This window comes from Dermochelys coriacea, chromosome 8 (genome assembly GCF_009764565.3).
Source record: "Dermochelys coriacea isolate rDerCor1 chromosome 8, rDerCor1.pri.v4, whole genome shotgun sequence".
Classification (NCBI taxonomy): domain Eukaryota; kingdom Metazoa; phylum Chordata; order Testudines; family Dermochelyidae; genus Dermochelys; species Dermochelys coriacea.
In genome coordinates this window covers 97,897,728-97,918,422 of record NC_050075.1, presented here as the reverse complement: position 1 = coordinate 97,918,422, position 20,695 = coordinate 97,897,728, and the positions used below count along the sequence as shown (strand labels likewise).

At 44.7% G+C, this 20,695-nt stretch overlaps 1 protein-coding gene across 2 annotated transcripts; it reads left to right on the top strand.

Annotated features, from left to right (window-relative positions):
- The first annotated feature begins 1,482 nt into the window (after nt 1-1,482).
- Nucleotides 1,483-20,218, top strand: SHISAL2A (shisa like 2A). 2 transcript variants are annotated; one of them, XM_043491032.1, is made up of 4 exons: nt 1,483-1,682; nt 10,478-10,617; nt 16,381-16,458; nt 20,014-20,218. In XM_043491032.1, exons 1-3 carry the CDS (start codon nt 1,501-1,503, stop codon nt 16,407-16,409), a joined length of 351 nt encoding a protein of 116 aa, XP_043346967.1. In that variant the 5' UTR covers nt 1,483-1,500; the 3' UTR covers nt 16,410-16,458; nt 20,014-20,218. The 2 variants fall into 2 exon arrangements, with proteins under 2 accessions (XP_043346967.1, XP_038270041.1); XM_038414113.2 differs by lacking the exon at nt 16,381-16,458.
- The last annotated feature ends 477 nt before the right edge of the window (nt 20,219-20,695 follow it).

Sequence of the window (20,695 nt, the reverse complement as noted above, 5' to 3'; positions counted from 1 at the left end):
ACCTTTTTTATACCACACAAAAAATTTTCTCCCTTAGAGGGTCACTTATGGGGCAGAGGACCTTAGGGTTTCAGCCAGACACTACTGAGTCTATGGTAAAGACTCTATTAACCTCAAAGGGTTGTGGATCTGGCTCTTTATGAAGGCATAATGAACTACAGGTGACATTCACCCATAATGATTTGGGATTTTTTTTTTTTAAAAAAAAAAGGAGAGGGGGATGTTTTGACACATTTTTAAAGTTTTGCACTTTCCCTTTGACTTAGTTTTTAGTTTGGATCAGGAATTTCTCTATACAATTTTTAATGTCAAAAAACCCAAACTAGAAAATTTAAATACAATGTACTGATGAAATGCTATTAATAAAATGACCAGAGCTGGGATTCTTTCCATATGCAACTGGTCTCCAAACAACATAATTAACTATAACATTCCTATATGTTATTGAAATGTATTTTTTCAGTGTAATGGCTATGACTACTGTAGTCAAGTGTTCATTATTCATATTTGGTGGCAGGTGCCCGTAATAACTTTCTACAAAATGTTGCCTGAAGCCTATCTTCAGGCTTGCTTTCTAGATACGTTGAAATGTCTAAAATTTAACAACGATAACAAAATCTATGTGTCATTTGCCACGTTGGAGGGGGAAATGCTCTTGGCCAAGTTTGAGATAATGCGTCCTGCGCCGAGGTGGCAATGTTGGAAGTAAAGGATAGTTATAAACACTGGGTGGTCTGCAACTGGGATTGTCCAGCTACATCAGATGTCTACATCATGACAGTTGTGGGGGCTGAAATGGTTTTGGGTTAAAGGGATTGTTATGTTTTGCAGAGAAAGACAATTACTGTATTTTGAATCACAGGTTTCAGAGTAGCAGCCGTGTTAGTCTGTATTCGCAAAAAGAAAAGGAGTAAGGAGGACTTGTGGCACCTTAGAGACTAACAAATTTATTAGAGCATAAGCTTTCGTGAGCTACAGCTCACTTCATCGGATGCATTTGGTGGAAAAAACACCCTAAGGGGTGAACAAATGTCTCTCTTGGTTATAAGCGACTGGTTTCGTTTGTATGGATAACAATTGTCAGCATCACAAAAATCACCGCAGTGAAAGCTCCCTACCTTCGCCGTCTGGGCTGCAGAGGGCAGTGGGGCGAGAGAAACAAGTTTTAGGAAAGTCTTTGGCCTTAATCCTTCCCTGGTGTAACCGAAGAGCGGGGGGGGGGGATCGGGCCCCTGGTACAGACTCCAAACCGCGGGACAGTGCAGAGCCCCCCCAGGGGAGCTTCCCGGAGCTGCCCTGTAGGGGGAGCCCGCGGGCGGGCGGGATACACCGGCCCGCGCGGGGAGCGAGACCCCTCCCCACACAGCGGCGGGCCGCGCCGCCGGGGACTCTGCGGAGCCGCCTCTCGAGGAGGAGGCGGGGGCCGCTTGCCAGGCAGCCTGTGGCCGCGGCTCCAGCCGACTTCGCCGGTCCGGAGCCGGTGAGGGGTCCCGCCCCACCATGAGCTCCGACTGCACCAGCTACCTGGGCGCCGACGGGGCGCTGGTGCGCGGCTTCAGCTGCCCGCGGGCGGACGGCGAGGCGAGCGCCCTGTACTGCTGCGGCTTCCAGGACGTCAAGTACTGCTGCGATGACCCCCGCAGCTTCTTCCCCTACGAGCACGGCTACATGTGGTGGCTCAGGTGAGAGCGGCTCCCTCAGCCCGCCACGAGGGCGCAGACGGACCCGCCCGCCCGGGGCGTTGGGGGGAGGGGGGGCCGCGGACGGACGGACCCGCCCGCCCGGGGCGTTGGGGGGAGGGGGGGCCGCGGACGGACGGACCCGCCCGCCCGGGGCGTTGGGGGGAGGGGGGGCCGCGGACGGACGGACCCGCCCGCCCGGGGCGTTGGGGGGAGGGGGGGCCGCGGACGGACGGACCCGCCCGCCCGGGGCGTTGGGGGGAGGGGGGGCCGCCCGGGGCGTTGGGGGGCCGCGGCCGGCCGGACGGACCCGCCCGCGGCGTTGGGGGGAGGGGGCACAAACCGACCCGTCTGAGGCATTGGGTGGGAGGGGGTCTGCTCGGGCACAGACCGACCCGTCCGGGCGTGAACACACGTGTATAATAGCCTGTCCCAGCACTATTAAAATTAGGAAAAAGAACAGGAGGACTTGTGGCACCTTAGAGACTAACAAATTTATTTGAGCAGAAGCTTTTGTGAGCTACAGCTCACTTCATCGGATGCATTTGGTGGAAAATACAGTGGGGTTCTCTATGTATATCAATCTCCCCACTGTATTTTCCACCGAATGCATCCGATGAAGTGAGCTGTAGCTCACAAAAGCTTCTGCTCAAATAAATGTGTTAGTCTCTAAGGTGCCACAAGTCCTCCTGTTCTTTTTGCAAATACAGACTAACACGGCTGCTACTCTGAAACCTGTCATTAAAATTAGGGGAATTGCTGTCAGGTGGATTGGGGCTTGATCCAGTTAGCCCTGGACTCCTGATCATGAAGTTCCCATTGACTTCCATGGAATTTCCACATGTGGAAGCTCTGAGGATTCAGCCCTTGATGCCCATCCTAGGAATGGGAGATGTTTGGAAACTAACAAATTACATCTCAATAGACCCAGTTCTGCAGGGCTTTTGCATCCTCCATTCCAGAGGGACAAATGAGGAGCAGTTGAGGTCAACAACATCTCTCAAGAGGAGCTCAGCATTGTGTGGGATCATTCTCCAAATATTTATACTGTTTCCATCTCAGACAGAACTAAAGGTGAAGTAAACTTTCAGTAAAAGGGAGTAGAAAGTGATACTATGGGGGGGCACAGTTCTTAAGGCATTGCCAACCCTGTTTCAAATCAGATATATTAAAATCTGTACTACAACCGATGAAAAAAATTCAGTTGGAACTGTTTTGCAACAAACACTGAGATTTTTGATTGATTTTTTTGTAAAAGGCATCTACTTTTTGTGGAAAACTGAGTTTTGTTTTTTGTTCAAGTTTTTGGTTTTGGAAGGACACTTTTTTTAGCTTTCTGACAAACTGTCAACATGAGGTACCCATCTCTAATCTTTACCCACTGTTGTAAATTGGTTCATAGGGGACCTTTATCAATTTTGGCTATTTACTTTCAGATGCCACTAGTAAGATCATAGCAGTTAGAAAAGATGTTAGGTTGAGTCCATATGTGCTTGTGTGAAGACCCATGTTCATTTTCATTTTGGAACATGTCTGAATCTCTCCAAGCACTGTCTCCTTTCCTCTTTGTTCAACAGTTGGAAATCTGTCTGCAGCTCCTTGAAGTGCAACTTGAACTGTTAAAGTGTTTGAAAATAATACTATGGAGCACACTGAAAAGGAAACTGGGATTGTGTAAACTGCTTTGTGCAAAAGAAGAAATTGTGGAGATACTAAAAAATAGTATAGGTTTCGGAGTAGCAGCCGTGTTAGTCTGTATTCGCAAAAAGAAAAGCAGTACTTGTGGCACCTTAGAGACTAACAAATTTATTTGAGCATAAGCTTTCGTGAGCTACAGCTCACTTCATCGGATGCATTCGGTGGAAAATACAGTGGGGAGATTTATATATACACACAGAGAACATGAAACAATGGGTTTTATCATACAAACTGTAAGGAGAGTGATCACTTAAGATGAGCCATCACCAGCAGGGGGGGGGGGAGGAAAACCTTTCATGGTGACAAGCAGGTAGGCTAATTCCAGCAGTTAACAAGAATATCAGAGGAACAGTGGGGGGTGGGGTGGGGGGGAGAAATACCATGGGGAAATAGTTTTACTTTGTGTAATGACTCATCCACTGCCAGTCTCTATTCAAGCCTAAGTTAATTGTATCCAGTTTGCAAATTAATTCCAATTCAGCAGTCTCTCGTTGGAGTCTGTTTTTGAAGCTTTTTTTGTTGAAGGATAGCCACTCTCAGATCTGTAATCGAGTGACCGGAGAGAATGAAGTGTTCTCCGACAGGTTTGGCAAAAATTTTCTGTTTGCACAACTGTATTGAAGTCAATGGAATTACACCAGCAGGAAATTTGATCCTGAAGTCAACAGAACTACAACAATAGGGGATTTGACTGTGAAGTCAGTGGAATCACAACAGCAGGGAATTTGGCCATAAGTCTTCAGGATGTCCTTATTTGTTCCTCTGTGGTGCTAGGCATTCTGTCACAGCTACCAATTCCAGCTAAGAAGGTTTGGTCTGGACATCATCGTGATTGTTAGAATCTTTTCTCAATCAGCCATAGAATCAATATAAAACAAAATTAGTCTTTCCCTCCCTACCCTCCCAAGAATGAATGTATCACCTTGAAGCACTTGTCAGAACCTGGTGTGCAGAGACTGAATCCACGAGAACAAAATATTTCAGCAAGTTGACTCCTCCTTAGGTGACATTTTTACTAGTGCTTACCTCCAGATTGTTAGGTGGTGGTTACTCATGTTGAAAGATGAATCATTGCAACCAGAGGGACTAGTTCTAGAGCCAAGATGTATATGCAGTCATTTCGTAAAACTCTAGTGGGGATCTGGGGGAGGAGGGAGAGTGCCACCAGTAATGTCATGATCCATTTTTGGGAAAACCACAATTCATTCTGCAAAATGGATCAGACGTTCTAGGCTTTTACTATACTAAACATGCAACTAAAATTCATCAGAAAAATAATGTACAATTTTAGTTGTTTAACAATGGGAATATTTAATTAACTCACTCTCTATGTTTGCAACCATGCCTCCTTCTGTTGTGATTCTATTAGCCTTCAGAGACTAACCAGCTTAGGTGGGAGACCTCTGAGGGTCACTGTCATCTAGGTCTTCAGAACATGATGTTTGTGATTGTGTCTTCTTCCACTTCAGTTCATTAGGAAGCTAGTGTCCCAACATAATGCTGTGGTGATGTTTTTCCAGGTGAGATGTAATATTAAGGTTCTCCTTCCTAATACAGTCTCCACAGAGCTCTGCGTAGGAGTCGCCTAGCCTAGCCTAGCCACACCACATAGCTACAGAACCTATTTGAACAATAGAAGGCAGTTAGGAACAGTGAGCAATTCACTTGAGCCCAATATTCTAAAGACTGAGGGTCTAAAAATCCCTTTCCCTCTAACTATCCATCAGCTCTTCTATCCAGCTGCAGTGGTCCTGGAACCAATGTTTCCATTTCCATGCCATGTGTACTATTTAGAGCTAGGTATAAATATTTATTTTACAGCACTAGCCTTAGTGTAGATTAAACTGAGTTGTAGGGTTTTATTTTGTTAGCTATTTTTAGACTGTTTTGGTTGCGGTAGGCCTTGCCAAAGATAAGACTTCTAAGAAACAGGGTTTGAGAGGTCTTCCCCTTATTTCCCACAGTGTTCTTCTTTGGGGAGTAAGGTGAATGGGTTTTGGAATGGACATAAGCAACACATCTCAAAGATCAATTGTTACAAAAGGTAGGTAACCATTTTTCTTCTTCGAGTGATTGCTCATGTCAGTTCCAAGTAGGTGACTCCCAAGCAGTCACCCAGAGGAGGGGTCAGAGTTCACTGAGTTGCAGACTGTAGCACAGCTCTGCCAAAAGCAGCATCATCTCTAGCCTGCTGAGTGATGGCATAGTGCGAGTAGAGTTGGTTGGGTGCTTCCCCCAGGCTAGCTGTCCAAGAGTGGCCAGTGCTTGGGCACTCCTGGGGCTGCCCCCGAGACCGCTGCTCAGGCGCTAACTGGGCCACTCAAGCAGTGATTGGTGCGGCTAGCCCTGGAGTAGCCCCTGGGAATGCTGCATGGGCGCTCCCTGGGGCCAGCCGCCCGAGAAGTGACTGGAGCGCCTGGCCCCGGGGCTGCCCCCAGGACCACTCCTTGGGCACTCCTCCAGGGCTGCCCCTAGGACCGCTACTCAGGGCCTCCTCAGGGCCAGCCACCCTGGGACTGCCTGAGCAGCAGCCAGTGCGGCTGGCCCCGGGCCACTCCAGCTGTAGCTGATACGGCAGGCTGTGGGGCGCCTGAGCAGCGCCTGGTGAAGCTGTCCACAGAGCGCCCAAGCAGCTGGCCACCGGGATCAGCCTCAGCAGCCATTGCAGCTGTGAACGTCACAGAATCCATGACTTTCTGTGACCTCCATGACCAAATCTCAGCCTTCGGGCTCGTCTACACTTACACTTTATAGCGCTCTAACTTGCTGGCTCAGGGGATGTGAAAAATCACACCTCTGAGTGCAGCAAGTCTGAGCAATTTAAAGCGCTAGCGTGGACAGGCTCAGTGCGCTGGGAGAGCTCGTGGAGGTGGATTACCAGGAGCACTGGGAGAGCTCTCTCACAGCGTTCATGCGTGACCACACTCGCACTTCAAAGCGCTGCCGCAGGAGTGCTCCTGTGCCAGCGCTTTGAAGTTTCCAGTGTAACCATGCCCTTAGTGATAAGTGGGGGCTAGGACATGGCAGTCTTTCAGATGTAGAGTGCTTCCTTGGTGTCATGCTGTTCTATACCCTTTTACTTGTGATGAGAAATGCTCAACGCTCCTCCTGCTGCAGTAACCCTCCTTAATTTTTCCATTTTTACCCTGAATGGTGGTTTGCACACGCCTTGTAATGGTAGCACAGATGTACTGTATAAAGAAATGCCTCTTGAGATGATTAAATGATGGGTGTCACGGTAAGTTGCAGCTGAAGAGGTAGTAGCTGGATACATGAATAAGGAAGAGAGCATGTTAGTCTGTATATTCCGGATCTTTCCTGAATGTGCATAGACCTCCTTAATATTTGGATAGGAGACTGTGGACAACCTTTCTTTTTTGTGCTCCAGTCTCCAGGTTATTGTATTCGGGCCTTCAGCTTGTAGAGCTAGTATTAACTGGAAAGAATCAATACTGCTTTTCCTTCTTAAAAGCCTCCGGATTCAGTTTCATGCTGGATTGGACTCAGTCATAAGGATACTTGTTCATTTGATGGATGCTCACCTGGATCCCTTCCAGTACATTCCTTGTGCTTTGTCTATTCTGGTTATAAGTGCCTGAATTGAATTGAAGTGCCCATCTTTAAAAAAGGGAAGAAGGAGGATCCTGGGAACTACAGGCCGGTCAGCCTCACCTCAGTCCCTGGAAAAATCATGGAGCAGGTCCTCAAAGAATCAATCCTGAAGCACTTAGAGGAGAGGAAAGTGATCAGGAACAGTCAGCATGGATTCACCAAGGGAAGGTCATGCCTGACTAATCTAATCGCCTTTTATGATGAGATTACTGGTTCTGTGGATGAAGGGAAAGCAGTGGATGTATTGTTTCTTGACTTTAGCAAAGCTTTTGACACGGTCTCCCACAGCATTCTTGTCAGCAAGTTAAGGAAGTATGGGCTGGATGAATGCACTATAAAGTGGGTAGAAAGCTGGCTAGATTGTCGGGCTCAACGGGTAGTGATCAATGGCTCCATGTCTAGTTGGCAGCCGGTATCAAGTGGAGTGCCCCAGGGGTCGGTCCTGGGGCCCGTTTTGTTCAATATCTTCATAAATGATCTGGAGGATGGTGTGGATTGCACTCTCAGCAAATTTGCGGATGATACTAAACTGGGAGGAGTGGTAGATACGCTGGAGGGGAGGGATAGGATACAGAAGGACCTAGACAAATTGGAAGATTGGGCCAAAAGAAATCTAATGAGGTTCAATAAGGATAAGTGCAGGGTCCTGCACTTAGGATGGAAGAATCCAATGCACCGCTACAGACTAGGGACCGAATGGCTCGGCAGCAGTTCTGCGGAAAAGGACCTAGGGGTGACAGTGGACGAGAAGCTGGATATGAGTCAGCAGTGTGCCCTTGTTGCCAAGAAGGCCAATGGCATTTTGGGATGTATAAGTAGGGGCATAGCGAGCAGATCGAGGGACGTGATCGTTCCCCTCTATTCGACACTGGTGAGGCCTCATCTGGAGTACTGTGTCCAGTTTTGGGCCCCACACTACAAGAAGGATGTGGATAAATTGGAAAGAGTACAGCGAAGGGCAACAAAAATGATTAGGGGTCTAGAGCACATGACTTATGAGGAGAGGCTGAGGGAGCTGGGATTGTTTAGTCTGCAGAAGAGAAGAATGAGGGGGGATTTGATAGCTGCTTTCAACTACCTGAAAGGGGGTTTCAAAGAGGATGGCTCTAGACTGTTCTCAATGGTAGCAGATGACAGAACGAGGAGTAATGGTCTCAAGTTGCAATGGGGGAGGTTTAGATTGGATATTAGGAAAAACTTTTTCACTAAGAGGGTGGTGAAACACTGGAATGCGTTACCTAGGGAGGTGGTAGAATCTCCTTCCTTAGAGGTTTTTAAGGTCAGGCTTGACAAAGCCCTGGCTAGGATGATTTAACTGGGACTTGGTCCTGCTTTGAGCAGGGGGTTGGACTAGATGACCTTCTGGGGTCCCTTCCAACCCTGATATTCTATGATTCTATGATTCTATGAATTGAAATCTCAGAAATGAGATCAGAACCCACCTGGCAAGGTATAGGCAGGGGGCTTAGGGCAGGGAGTTGGGGGGTGGGGTGCAGGAGGGGTTTGGGCTCCGGCCTGGCGCCACTTACCTAAAGCTGCTTCGGGGTGGAGCCCCACGCCACACTGCTTTAGAAAGCAGCCGGAGCCACGTCCCTGCGCGGCCCCTGGGGGAGGGGAGACACAGGGCTCTGCACGCTGCCATTGCCACACCTCCAGGTACCTCCCCCAAAGATCCCATTGGCCGCCATTCCCGGCCAATGGGAGCTGCAGGGGTGGTGTCTGGACGCAAGGGCAATGCACAGAGCCCTCTGCCCCTTCCACCCCCCCTGGGCCCCAGGGACGTGGTGTCGGCCACTTCTGAGAGTGGCGCAGGGCCTGCGGCACCACGGGGGGCATTCCCACGGGCTGGAGCCAAAGCCCTGACGGGCTTGATCTGGCCCACAGGCCGTAGTATGCCCAACCCTGAGATAGCTTCTTCTGCAGTAAATTAATATTATGATATAATGTATGTTTTGGTGCATTTCCCATCTCCTGAATATATCCCTTTTTTTAATGCCTTTATTACTATGTGCAAGTGAATTAATATTCAGTTTTACACTGTTCTTTTGCAGCAGTGACTACTGACAAAGGGCTTAGAAGCAGCAAATTGGTCTGCCTTCAAAACTTGTTACACTGAGTGCATGTCTTCACTAGCAATGTTAAAATGCTGCTGCGGCAGTGCTTTAAAGTGGCTGTGTAGTCACAGCACCAGTGCTGGGAGAGACCTCTCCCAGCGCTATAAAAATACCACCTCCATCAAGGGAACAGCTACCAGCGCTGGGAGCGCGGCTCCCAGTGCTGGTGCACTGTCTACACGGCTACTTTACAGTGCTGAAAGTTGCAGGGCTCAGAGGAGTATTTTTTCACACCCCGAGCGAGAAAGTTGCAGCGCTGTCAATTGCCAGTGTAGACAAGCCCGTAAGACAGAGGCATAACAGGGGTCATGGAGTTCCACTCTCCCTTGCAAAGCTACTAGCAAAAAAGAGTGGTGCTGTTTGAATCATTAAATAAACTCCATTAGCCCTTTTTACACACATTTCAGAACCAAAAGGAGAGAAGCCTGTGACAAATATGTATCCACTACATCAAACATGTTCCTATTAGGTTTTAAAATAAGTGTATTTTCTTGAAGTACAAAAATTAACCTTCAATCTAAAATATTTAATAGCCTTTATGTTCCTTCAGAGAAGAGAGCCAAGAATGAAATATTTGCATGGACTCCTAAGCAACCTGTTAGCACGTTAAAAGAAAAGGAGTACTTGTGGCACCTTAGAGACTAACAAATTTATTTGAGCATAAGCTTTCGTGAGCTACAGCTCACTTCGTCGGACGTTGGAAGCCTTTTCTTTTATAGTGCAACATCGGAAGAAATGTTTTTTCCTTTGTCCTTTAAATCAAAGTTCCATGGTTGAAGTGCCAATAAAATCCGGGACGATTGAGATAAAAGTAAATGGTGAAGACAAGTAATTCCCCAATACTTTTTATTGATTTTTTTTCTTGTTAGTGTGCCTTTGATGTTGTCTGATTTGATTTTTAAAAAGCCATGGGTAATTTCTTCCAGCCATTTCACACACAGGAACTGATTGCTGCAGTAAATGATGAGCATTTCCCAGCAAAGAATATATATTTCTTTACATTTTTCTGATGACTTGTTTGGAGGCGGGCTCAGGACTAGAGAGATAGTTATCTCACTGATACTAGTTTTACATGGGTGTTGCTTCAGTGGAGTTACTCCTGATTTACATCACTGTAAATGAGAGCAGAATCAGGCCCAATAAGTAGCAGGTAACATGATAAAAGCACTCAGCTACTGTAAAATGGCTTAGCTCCACTGAGGAACTTTACACCAGCTAAGGATCTGGCCCTAAATCTGTACATCTAGAAAAATGTAAGATTGTTTCCCTGACCTATCGAATACAGGTAACCTCCAGATCCCATGTTGAGCATTTGTTTGACAAACATCACAGATTAGTGTGTACACTTAATCACTTTGTTTTCTCTCTTCTCAGTGTTGGAGCACTTGTGGGTCTGTCAATAGCAGCGGTGGTCCTGCTTGCTTTTATCATCACAGTGTGTGTTCTCTGTTACTTATTTATCAGTACGAAGCCACGCAACAAGCTGGATACAGGTTTAAGCTTGCAGACAGCAGGTAAGATCAACTTTGTGTTGTTGACATCATCTGCAGTGATAAAGGTTTACTTCAGCAAGAATTTTAAAACCCCACTAGGCATCCATCTGGGCACCTAAATATCCTTAAAAATCTGTCCCTAAGTATATGTGTACACTGCAGTAAAACACCCATAGTTGGCCTGTGTCAGCTGACTTGGGCTTGCGGGGCTCAGGCAGCAGGGTGTTGTAAAATCTCAAACCATTGCTGTTATAACTCCTTAATTAAAGACTACGCAGGATATGCTGAGAGTTTTGTTTTAAACTATATCTCTGGGTATTTAAAATCCCCATCACAAAAGAACTTCTGTTATGCTGGATTCGCGTTCACCAATTCACTGATGGAGTAAATCTTTATCTCTTCAGGGTAAAGGCTCTTGCAGGGTTCCAGAGCCCATGCTGCAGCCCAAGCGCGAACAGCTACATTGCAGTCTTATAGCTCTGGGTGGTTTTTTTTTTTTTTTTTGTTTGTTTTTTTGTTTTTTTATTGGAGTGTACACATACCATTTGTGATCTGGCCAAGGTCACACAGGAAACCTGTGGTGGAACATCCTTTCTCTCAAGTAACCTGTCTTGCCTTTATAGTTAAGTAGAATCTTTGCAATAATTCCTCTGTGAGAGGGCTGTTTTTCTCTGCTGTAAGGTGTGGCCAGGCCACTGCCTCAATTGGGAGCGTAGGTCAGCCCTCTGGCCAAAACCAAAATGGCTTCTCCTTTCTGGGGCCACAAACACCCAAAACAAATTCCAACCTAGAGCTTTACACTAAATACTCTCCCGCAGGAACTTTTAGTTTACCGGAGTAAAGGAAATTCAGTTACAGTCCATGTTACTTTTTTAAACTTTACACTGTCATTGTGTATATAAGTATTAACCCTGTCAAAATTCAGGACCAGGGGAATCTGTGGAATCTCTGTATGAGAGGGGTGGATGGATACTGTTGCAGCTGTGTAGGAAAAGGGGAGTTTAAGCTGTGAGAGGTGGGCAAGGGAGGAGAGGCTCCAGGCAGGGAGGGGAGCAGGAGAGGAATATGGTGGAGCATAGCTGCTGCACCATTTCATAGGAAGGTGCAGCATAGTCTCCCCTCCATGGCTAGTTGGTGGGGAAAGGGATCAGCAGCTCTACCCTGTCCCTTTTGAAGTTACTGGCATCCCTCTGGTCGATAGCAGTGAGCAATCCCTGAACTCCAGGATTGCAGTTCTGGCTGCTTCTGCTCAGTGGTAAAAGAATAGTTTAAGGCTCCTTTTATTCTCCCTGCATATCACCCTGCACATGGTCCACCAGTCTGACAGCATTCTAACAGTTCAACTGTATGTATTCCCCATGTACTGTATATTAGCTTGGACTGTTCTCTAGGTCAGGCTATCCCACTCCATTGCAAAGTGGTGATAATAAATTACATTTTATGATGGGCACTAACATTGTCCTTTAAATCTGAGCCTCTATTTAAGTTTCCTGTGATGTATTCAAACTCAGACTACAGGGATCTCTGGGATGGAATATGGAGACTATTACAAACTTATAAATTACTAGAAAGGGCTTGAAAAGAATAATTTTTAATACAACAATTAGTTATTTGTTCTTACAAAATTAGGAGAGTGGACTAAATAAGCAAGGTTTCATAATTTCATTTTACAAGAAAAAGCTTAGCCTGAAAAATAGCACATTGACGACTTTGTCTTCTATTATTAAAGATCCCTAATTGTTCAGATATGCCAATCATTTGTCTGTAGCTGGTCAGGAATTTTTTGAATTCTTTTTTTTTTTTTTTTCCTCTGGAATGTCAATTTGTGAAAATGGGAAAGGGTAATTTTTGAGGGTGCATCCGATGAAGTGAGCTGTAGCTCACGAAAGCTTATGCTCTAATAAATTTGTTAGTCTCTAAGGTGCCACAAGTACTCCTTTTCTTTTTGCGAATACAGACTAACACGGCTGCTACTCTGAAACCGGTAATTTTTGAGGAATTTCTTGGTTTTAAAAACGTTCTGATATTTTTTTAAATGAAAAATTCTGTTTTTTCACTTTGAAACAACTTTTCATTTAGAAATGTAAGCTAATTGTCATTAAAAAACTTGAAAATGTCAAAATCAAATGTTTTGGTTGACCTGAACCAAAACGTATTTCTGATTGTCAGTTTGCAAAAAATTTCAAGGTTTGGAATTATTAATTAATTAATTTATTTATTGGTCCTGATTAAAGACAGGAAATTTTTCCAAAATCTCAGAATTTTTCCAAGGACAAGAAAGCAGTTTCCTGCCCAGCTTCACCTGTCTGTCCTGTACTCTAAATGCTCCTCTGAATAGACTCAGGCTACATGGAGGAAGAAGCTGCATAGTTTGAATGCAGAGGGCCATAGGTGCTGGAACTAGGGGTTCTGGGGATGCTACCACACTCCTGGCTTGAAGTGCTTTCCATCATATACAGGGTTTACAGTTTGGTTCTATGGCTCTTGGCACCCCCACTATAAAAAAATTTTCAACGCTCCTGCAGAGGGCACAAGAGCCAGACATGGGGATGAAGGGAGAAGATTGGGGCAAGGAATTTGCAAGGGAGGGAGAGGATTGGGACTGGAGGCTTGCAAGGGAAGGAATGGGAACTAGGACTGGGAGTTGGGCTCTGGAGGAGACTAGGAAATGGGGAGGAAAACATAGTAGGGGGACTCAGAACTAGTAAATTTGGGTGGGGGGAAAACCTGAGATTGGACAAGGGCCCAGAATGGGGGAGTCTGGGAAAGGCTGTACAAGGAAAGTAGGACTAAGAATCAGTGGGGTAGGGAGAAGGAGATGATGTGGGAGGGAAGACATATTTGACAAGAGGCCAGGTGCAGGATGGAGAATAAGGACTGGCTAGGCAAAGACTCTGGAGGAGCACTGAGAATGGTTGAAGAGGGAGGGAGGGGAGGGGAAGTCAGTGTGGGTGGGATGAGAGCAGTTGGTGACCACAATGGTAGGGAACGGGACTGGCTAGGCAACGAGTCTGAGAAAAAGGGAATTGTGTGGGGTGGGGATTGAAAAAGGCTGAGTAAAGAGACTGGAACTGGAGATAAGGGAAGATGGGATGGGGGAGTCTGGAGAAGTCAGACTAGGACTTTTTGGGCAAGGATACTGGGATGAGAAGTGTGAGGAGTGGAGACTGGGACTGGGTAGGCAAAGAGAATGGGACTGGGGTGAAGAAATGGGACGTGACAGAAAGGGTAAGAGTTGGTGGGAACAGTCATAAGAATTTGTGCCCACCAGAACATGGTCCCGTCCTGAGCAGGGACTGGAACCCAAGATTCCTGAGTCTCACCATTTTTCTGTTGTCAGCAAATATCTGTGTCTCATCCCCTCTAGTCCACAGAAGATGACAACCTACTACTGATATGAGTTACTCAATTAGCTTAAGTGGCAGAGGTCTGTGCAGTACATCTAAAGGTTCCAATCCTGCTGATGATCCATCTGGGTATCACTAAGATGCCTCATGTTGAGATTTCTGTTTTTCAGTTTGTTTTTTGTAAAACCCTAGGAACCTACACACACAAAACTACTTTACAAGAATATTTTTATGGTTACAAAGGCAAGCAATCAAAAATTAGGAAATGCCAGAGTTAGATTGGCTGTGCAATCAGTAAAATACCTAACTGCCATTTGTGCCTTGAAAATCTCCCCTTTAATCTGTCTGCAAAATGATGGTCATATTTCCCTATGTTACAGAATGGTTGTGAGAATTCTATTGCAGAGTGCTTTGTGGTCATTGAGTGGAAGGTGCTATAGTAGTGAAAAATATTATTGTAATGTTATCCAATGTTTTTCCAATCCATTTTAAATGTCAAATATAGGGGAGTTTCTGCTACAGGTATCTCTTTTAGGAAACTGTTTTGCTGTTTAAAAGATCTCATTATTAGCAAAGCTTTCATTATAATCTAGGCTATAGTTTCCTTTGTTGAATTTCACCCCATGACTCCTAGTTATGCCACACCCTGTGCCACCCTAAATAACTCTTCTTTATCCTCTCCATTTTTGCTATATGCTGGAGGGTTTATCAGACAGAAACAACAGAGGAAGAGAGAGACTTGGGTGTATTAGTCAATCTCAGGATGACTGTGGGCAAATGAGTATAAATTGGCCATGGATAAATTTAGGCCGGAAATTAGAAGGGGGTTTCTAACCATCAGAGGAGTGAAACTCTGGAACCGCCTCCCAATAGGAGTAGTGGGAGCAAGAAACCTAACTGGTTTCAGGATGGAATTTGAGAAATTAATGAATGGGATTATATGACAAGGGTGCCTGAGGTAGCAGGGGACTGGACTTGCTGACCCAGGATGCCTCTTCCAATCCTATGTTGCCATCCTGATGTTTATCTTTTTCTAACATGTCCCTCAGTTATCACTTCATAGGGTATTTTTACACTGCAATGTTAGCCCAGTATTAGTAGAACTTGAGTTAGCAGACCTTGGGTTTTTTAACCTAGGGTTTGAGCATCTATACTTATTTGTAACTTTAGGTTAGGAATTGTTGAACCCTGGGTCCCAAACTGAGGCTCCAGTGTCTACACTGCATTGTGCAGGCCCAAGTCCAATCACCCATAGCCCAGACTTCCTTGCACCCTCCCAAAATGTGGCCTCTCTAACCCTTTGTTCATGGTGCAGTGTGGGAAAACTTGACTATCCACAAAACTTGACTGTCTAGAGGACAAAGAAAGTCACCCAATGGCATTCTTTTGGCAGACTCTCAGAGAATTAATCCAGTGGAGTTGCATCTACACTGCAAACCAATATGGCTTGAACCCTGCGTCCCGCCGTGACTCAAAGGGTCAGACCCTCACCCCTGTGGGGTGCTGGGACCCTGGGTCCAAGCCCGGGTTCGGATGATTTGTGTGTAAATAGAAGGGGGCTTAGGCTTGAGCCTGAGTTTGAACCGTGGGTTTACACTGCACTATAGACATACCCATAGAGATTAGAGACCAAAAAAGGGCTCCGCTATCAGGTCATCTAGTCCAGAAGCTCTCAACCTTTCCAGACTTCTGGACCCCTTTCAGGAGTCTGATTTGTCTTGCGGACCCCCAAGTTTTACCTCACTTAAAAACTACTTGCTTACACCATCAGACATAAAAATACGAAAGTGTCATAGCACACTGTTACTGAAAAACTGCTTACTTCTCATTTTTGCCATATAATGATAAAATAAATCAATTGGAATATAAATATTGTACTTGCATTTCAGTGTATAGTATATAGAGCAGTATAAACAAGTCATTGTCTGTATGAAATGTTAGTTTCTACTGACTTCACTAGTGCTTTCTCTGTAGTCTGTTATAAAACTAGGGTAATATCTAGATGAGTTGATGTACCCCCAGAAGACCTCTGCATACCCCCAGGGGTACCCAAAAAGAAAAGGAGGACTTGTGGCACCTTAGAGACTAACAAATTTATTTGAGCATAAGCTTTCGTGAGCTACAGCTCACTTCAGCTCACGAAAGCTTATGCTCAAATAAATTTGTTAGTCTCTAAGGTGCCACAAGTCCTCCTTTTCTTTTTGCGAATACAGACTAACACGGTTGCTACTCTGAAACCCAGGGGTACACGTATCCCTGGTTGAGAACCACAGATCTGATCTATGCCATCCTCTCAGCTAGTGAAAGATGGTTCCCAGTAGTGTGTTTTTTGTAATGCTTTGGGCAAGCTATACATAGTTATTTATTTAACTATAAATAAATATTATAGAGAGAAGCATATTGCTGTTTGTTTTACTGAAATGTTTTTGTTTTTCAGGCAGTAAGACTAGAAGTTGTTCTTTGTGAAAAATAGAGAGGCACTGGACTGGATTCTGCCAGTGCTGCAATACAGTAGGTCCAGTGAGAATGTTATTCACCTTTCCCCACCCTCCATGCCCTCAGTTCTCTAAGCAATGCGATGGGCACAGTCATTTTTCAAAATGCTATGAATTCCTAGGTTGATTTTTAGAATGTTGAAAACTGCTAATGGCAGAGAGTGGATGACTTGCACACTAATGACCTCTTAATCAATGGATCTGCTTGATTCACCCAGAAATGCTCCTTCATAGTAGTAATCTGAGAACGAGTGAGCATTCCCCTCATACTGTAGTTACATTAGTGGCCAGGTGGCACCATGGCTCTCTTATGAGGCAGCCAGTGTGACCTCTTTTGGGTAAAGATTCTTTGGTGATGAACAGGTAAGGAGGCATTTGTGTAAGAAAAATAGGGACTTAAATATCAGATAAGTAGTTCAGCATTGTTCTGTTTTCTGAATATACAGTCTGTACTGTTGCTATGCCAAATCTCAAAGAGAAATGGAAGAGAATCTCGCAAAAACCCAGGTTTCTCATTCGGACTTCACTGCATGCTAGACTTGTTGTAAAAGGTCAGGTTGCCTGCCTCACAGACCCAGCTAGAAAGCATTCAAAATATAATGACTGTGCTTCAGCCTTGAGAAGGAATTTATAAATAATTTGCAGGATATTGGGTGAAATGAAACAAAATACTACTTTTTACCAGGGGTGAAAGCTCGTGGCTAAGCATTTATAGAGTGCGTGCAAGGCCATGGATCAACAGTGTCTGTCAAAGGGAAGAGGGAACCATTATGGCTCAGCAGCTGTTCGTGGAACAACCAGGCTATGTAATAAACACACATACAAGCAGTGAGAAATCCGTGCCTTATGTTACTTTGACATCCCATTTAGCAAACTGAACCAAATGGTATCTCTGTGCATTTCCCTGCATCAGCAGCACGAAAGAGGTTGGCTTGCGTTGTTTTGCTACTTGTTTTTTTTGTTGAAATATTTATTATGACAAAACTCATTTTGAAATACAGCATTGTACAAAGACAAAAGATCATTACTTCCTATTGTTGCAAATTAGATGGTTTATGGGAGAATAATGCCATGGTAAGATGAAAAAGGCACCTGAAACTAGAAAGTCACCCATAAATAAAGAAGTCATTTGTTTTGACTTATTCTTTCCATTACACCGTTGGTTCTAAGATTAAAAGTGCCTGCAGCCCATGTGGCTTTAAGAAAGTTCATCAGGTAAAAGTTTACTTTGAGTTCAATGATTTATTCTGAGGCCATGAGACCTATTGAACAGATTATGAGCTAGGACCCCATGAGTTCTAATCCTGGCTCTCATACCAATGTGGCCTTGAGTAAGTCATGCTGTCTGCCTCAGTTTCACTATTTCTGACATAGGAATGATAAGAAAAGGAGGACTTGTGGCACCATAGAGACTAACAAATTTATTTGAGCATAAGCTTTTGTGAGCTACAGCTCATTTCATCGGATGCTAACTCCCTATCTCTAAAGGGTGTTGTGAAGAGCAACATTTGTGCAGTGCTCTGAAACATAGCATGTTAAGTGGTGGTGCTTATTGAGAGGGAGGGAAGAGAAGAATCATGTAGATAAGACAAGGGAAAAGACACCTAATTAGGGCTGGGGGACTTCAGTGAGTTTGGAGTTCCCGTTCAATTTTGATGAAGACCCAAAGGTTCACAGATTAACTGAGCCTCTTGAGTCTACAAAACTGGGCTGGAAATACCATGAGAATTCGCTTTCGTATGAGTCGTCTTGTGGGATTTCTGTTTGGACTGGAAATAGAAAGAGCCTCTCAGTGTTTAAGCAATTTTGCTTCTAGCCCTGTCAGGAATTAAGAAAAAAAGGAGGCGTTTGCCATGAAAGTGAAAAATAATGTGGTGATGTGGGAAAGTTATCTGAACTTTTCTGAACCTCAGCAAATATTTGGTTGAAGTTTTGGGGGGAAAGTTGGAGTCCAGATTGGTTTCTCCCATCTCTGCTTGAAATATTTTCAATTTGTTAAGTTGCTGGATTAAAAAAATGTCATTTATTTTACACTAGGCCAGTATGTTTTGATGTCACCAGCTATTACCAGGAGCTAACCCAAAGTGGCAGGAATTATCCCACTAAAGCCTATAAATGACCCTAGATCTGTCAAAAATTCCATCCAACACTCCAAACCTTCACTTGCCGAAGAAAGCTACACAGAAGATGATGGATTTTGCTTAATGTTCATACAGTATTTCCTCCACCAAATCCACTGTTTCTAAAATAGTAGTAGAGCACACCCCTTCCCACAGTGAACTGATTCTGGTTCCAAGAACAAGCTTGGGAAAAGCATCTCAACCCACTCACACTGGCAAGTGTTTAGATTACATTAGTACAACATGAGGTCACATTCAAAATATAACTCAATTAGATATACTGTAGACTGTGCACCTACTTTATTACTCCAAGAGGCCTGTGGGAAATATCCTCATCCCAGCTAAGTAAGATTAAAACTCCGCAATGTGACCAAAACTTTGCCTCTGGGGACTGAATTTTTCTCTTGATTTTTAGCCATGCCATGCCATGCTGACCACTGTGGAAGAGCTAGCCTTTAACATCCGGTGATGTTACCATAGATACACTGCATAGGCATGGATTTCTTTGCATCTATTTGGCAAGCAGAGAATGGCTGAAATATTATATTAACTAGCGAAATATCAGCATCAGGTGCTGTGTTTGTGTGTTGAAGAAAAGTGCTGGGTAAACAGCTCTGCAGACCAAAATCCTCGGTGTAGCCCTAGAACAACTACAGCCTGAGAAGCAGTAGTGCAAGCGTCCGCACATCATCCCACACTAGTCTCTGTCCTGGAAGGACCATCTCTGGGGGCAAGAAGGTATAGTAATTCATTCTTGGTGTCCATTCACTCCTTGGTCACTGCCAGGGTTACCCACAAGGGGACCAATACAGGTAGTGATTTTGTGACACAGACACACACATCCACTAGGAACTGGACTGAAACTAGCTGTGAACTTCTCATGTACCATTTCAGCCACTTCCAACCTGGCCCTCATTAGAATCTGTGACTCACAGATGAAGCTCTTCATCTCCCATCATAAGTCCCCTGCATGCCGTCTTGTTTTTTCGGTAATGAGAAATTCTGGTGGGGAAGGGATTAGTGGTAGTGGATGGAATCTGTGTGGTATAAAGAATTTTCTGTGCCTTATGTTTTATTTTAAGATAGCCAAGGAGTTTGTTATAATCCCACAACTTCTGAAGTGCCATTCGCAGTGCCATTAGCAGTGTATGTTGCAGTCTGAGAGGGCACTGAATATAAATGTTAAACTACACAGTCTTCACTGCAATTATCTTTGGTCATTTCAATCCAAGCATATTTCTAACCTTTATGCAGAGGGCCAGCACAAGACATGGCAACCATTTAGGTTCCACTTAAGCCCTGTTTTGAGTACTTATGTGGATTTAAGTGGTGCATCAGTCTTGTAGGGGCTGTCTGTGCAGAGTTGGATTTCACTCACAATGAGCAAGAACAAATTTTATAAACAAAATCCTGCTGTTCTCTGTGTATATCTAAACGATGCTTGCTGTTTTCCAGGCATGGAACCATATCCTTCAGAAGGCACCAGCTGAAGCAGTGCATCTGCAGAGCCAAATGGATTCAGGAAATGCTTCCTTAGCCATAAACTGGATTGTGTTATACCAATAAAATAAAAACCAGCAGGATCTTATTAAAGGGGAAAAGGCAAAATGCCACATTTATTGTGAATACCGAAAGAATCATAGTAAGCAGTTAGTTTATAGCTATAACATTCCATTCAATTTTATATTTATTCACACATTCATTCATACACACACACACACACACACAGGTTCTGCAAGGTTATCATCATAGTTACCAGCCTTAGAGTTGCTCATACCAAGCCACTGGCCAGGTGGCCTGGACATGAGGAAGGAGCAGGGCCTTGTCAGATGCTCATCTGATGCTCCTGGAAGTTGGTTTGCAGAATCAGACCCCAAAGTTCTCACTTTCTAGAGTCCATTTTTATAGGAATTTCTTCCTATGCCAGTCTATGGGAATTGCTTCATCATGCTGTTGCTGAATCAATCAGCAGATGGCACATTTCTGACAGCTCCGTGCTGCCAGATGTTATCTTGTTCTTTGGTTCTCCCATTCTTGAGGCTGTTGGGTGGATTCCGGGGGTCCTCTGGTTATTTCAACTTGACGCCTTCTTCAGCCGATGGACACTGGATTCTTAGGCTGGCACCTCCCTGATCAT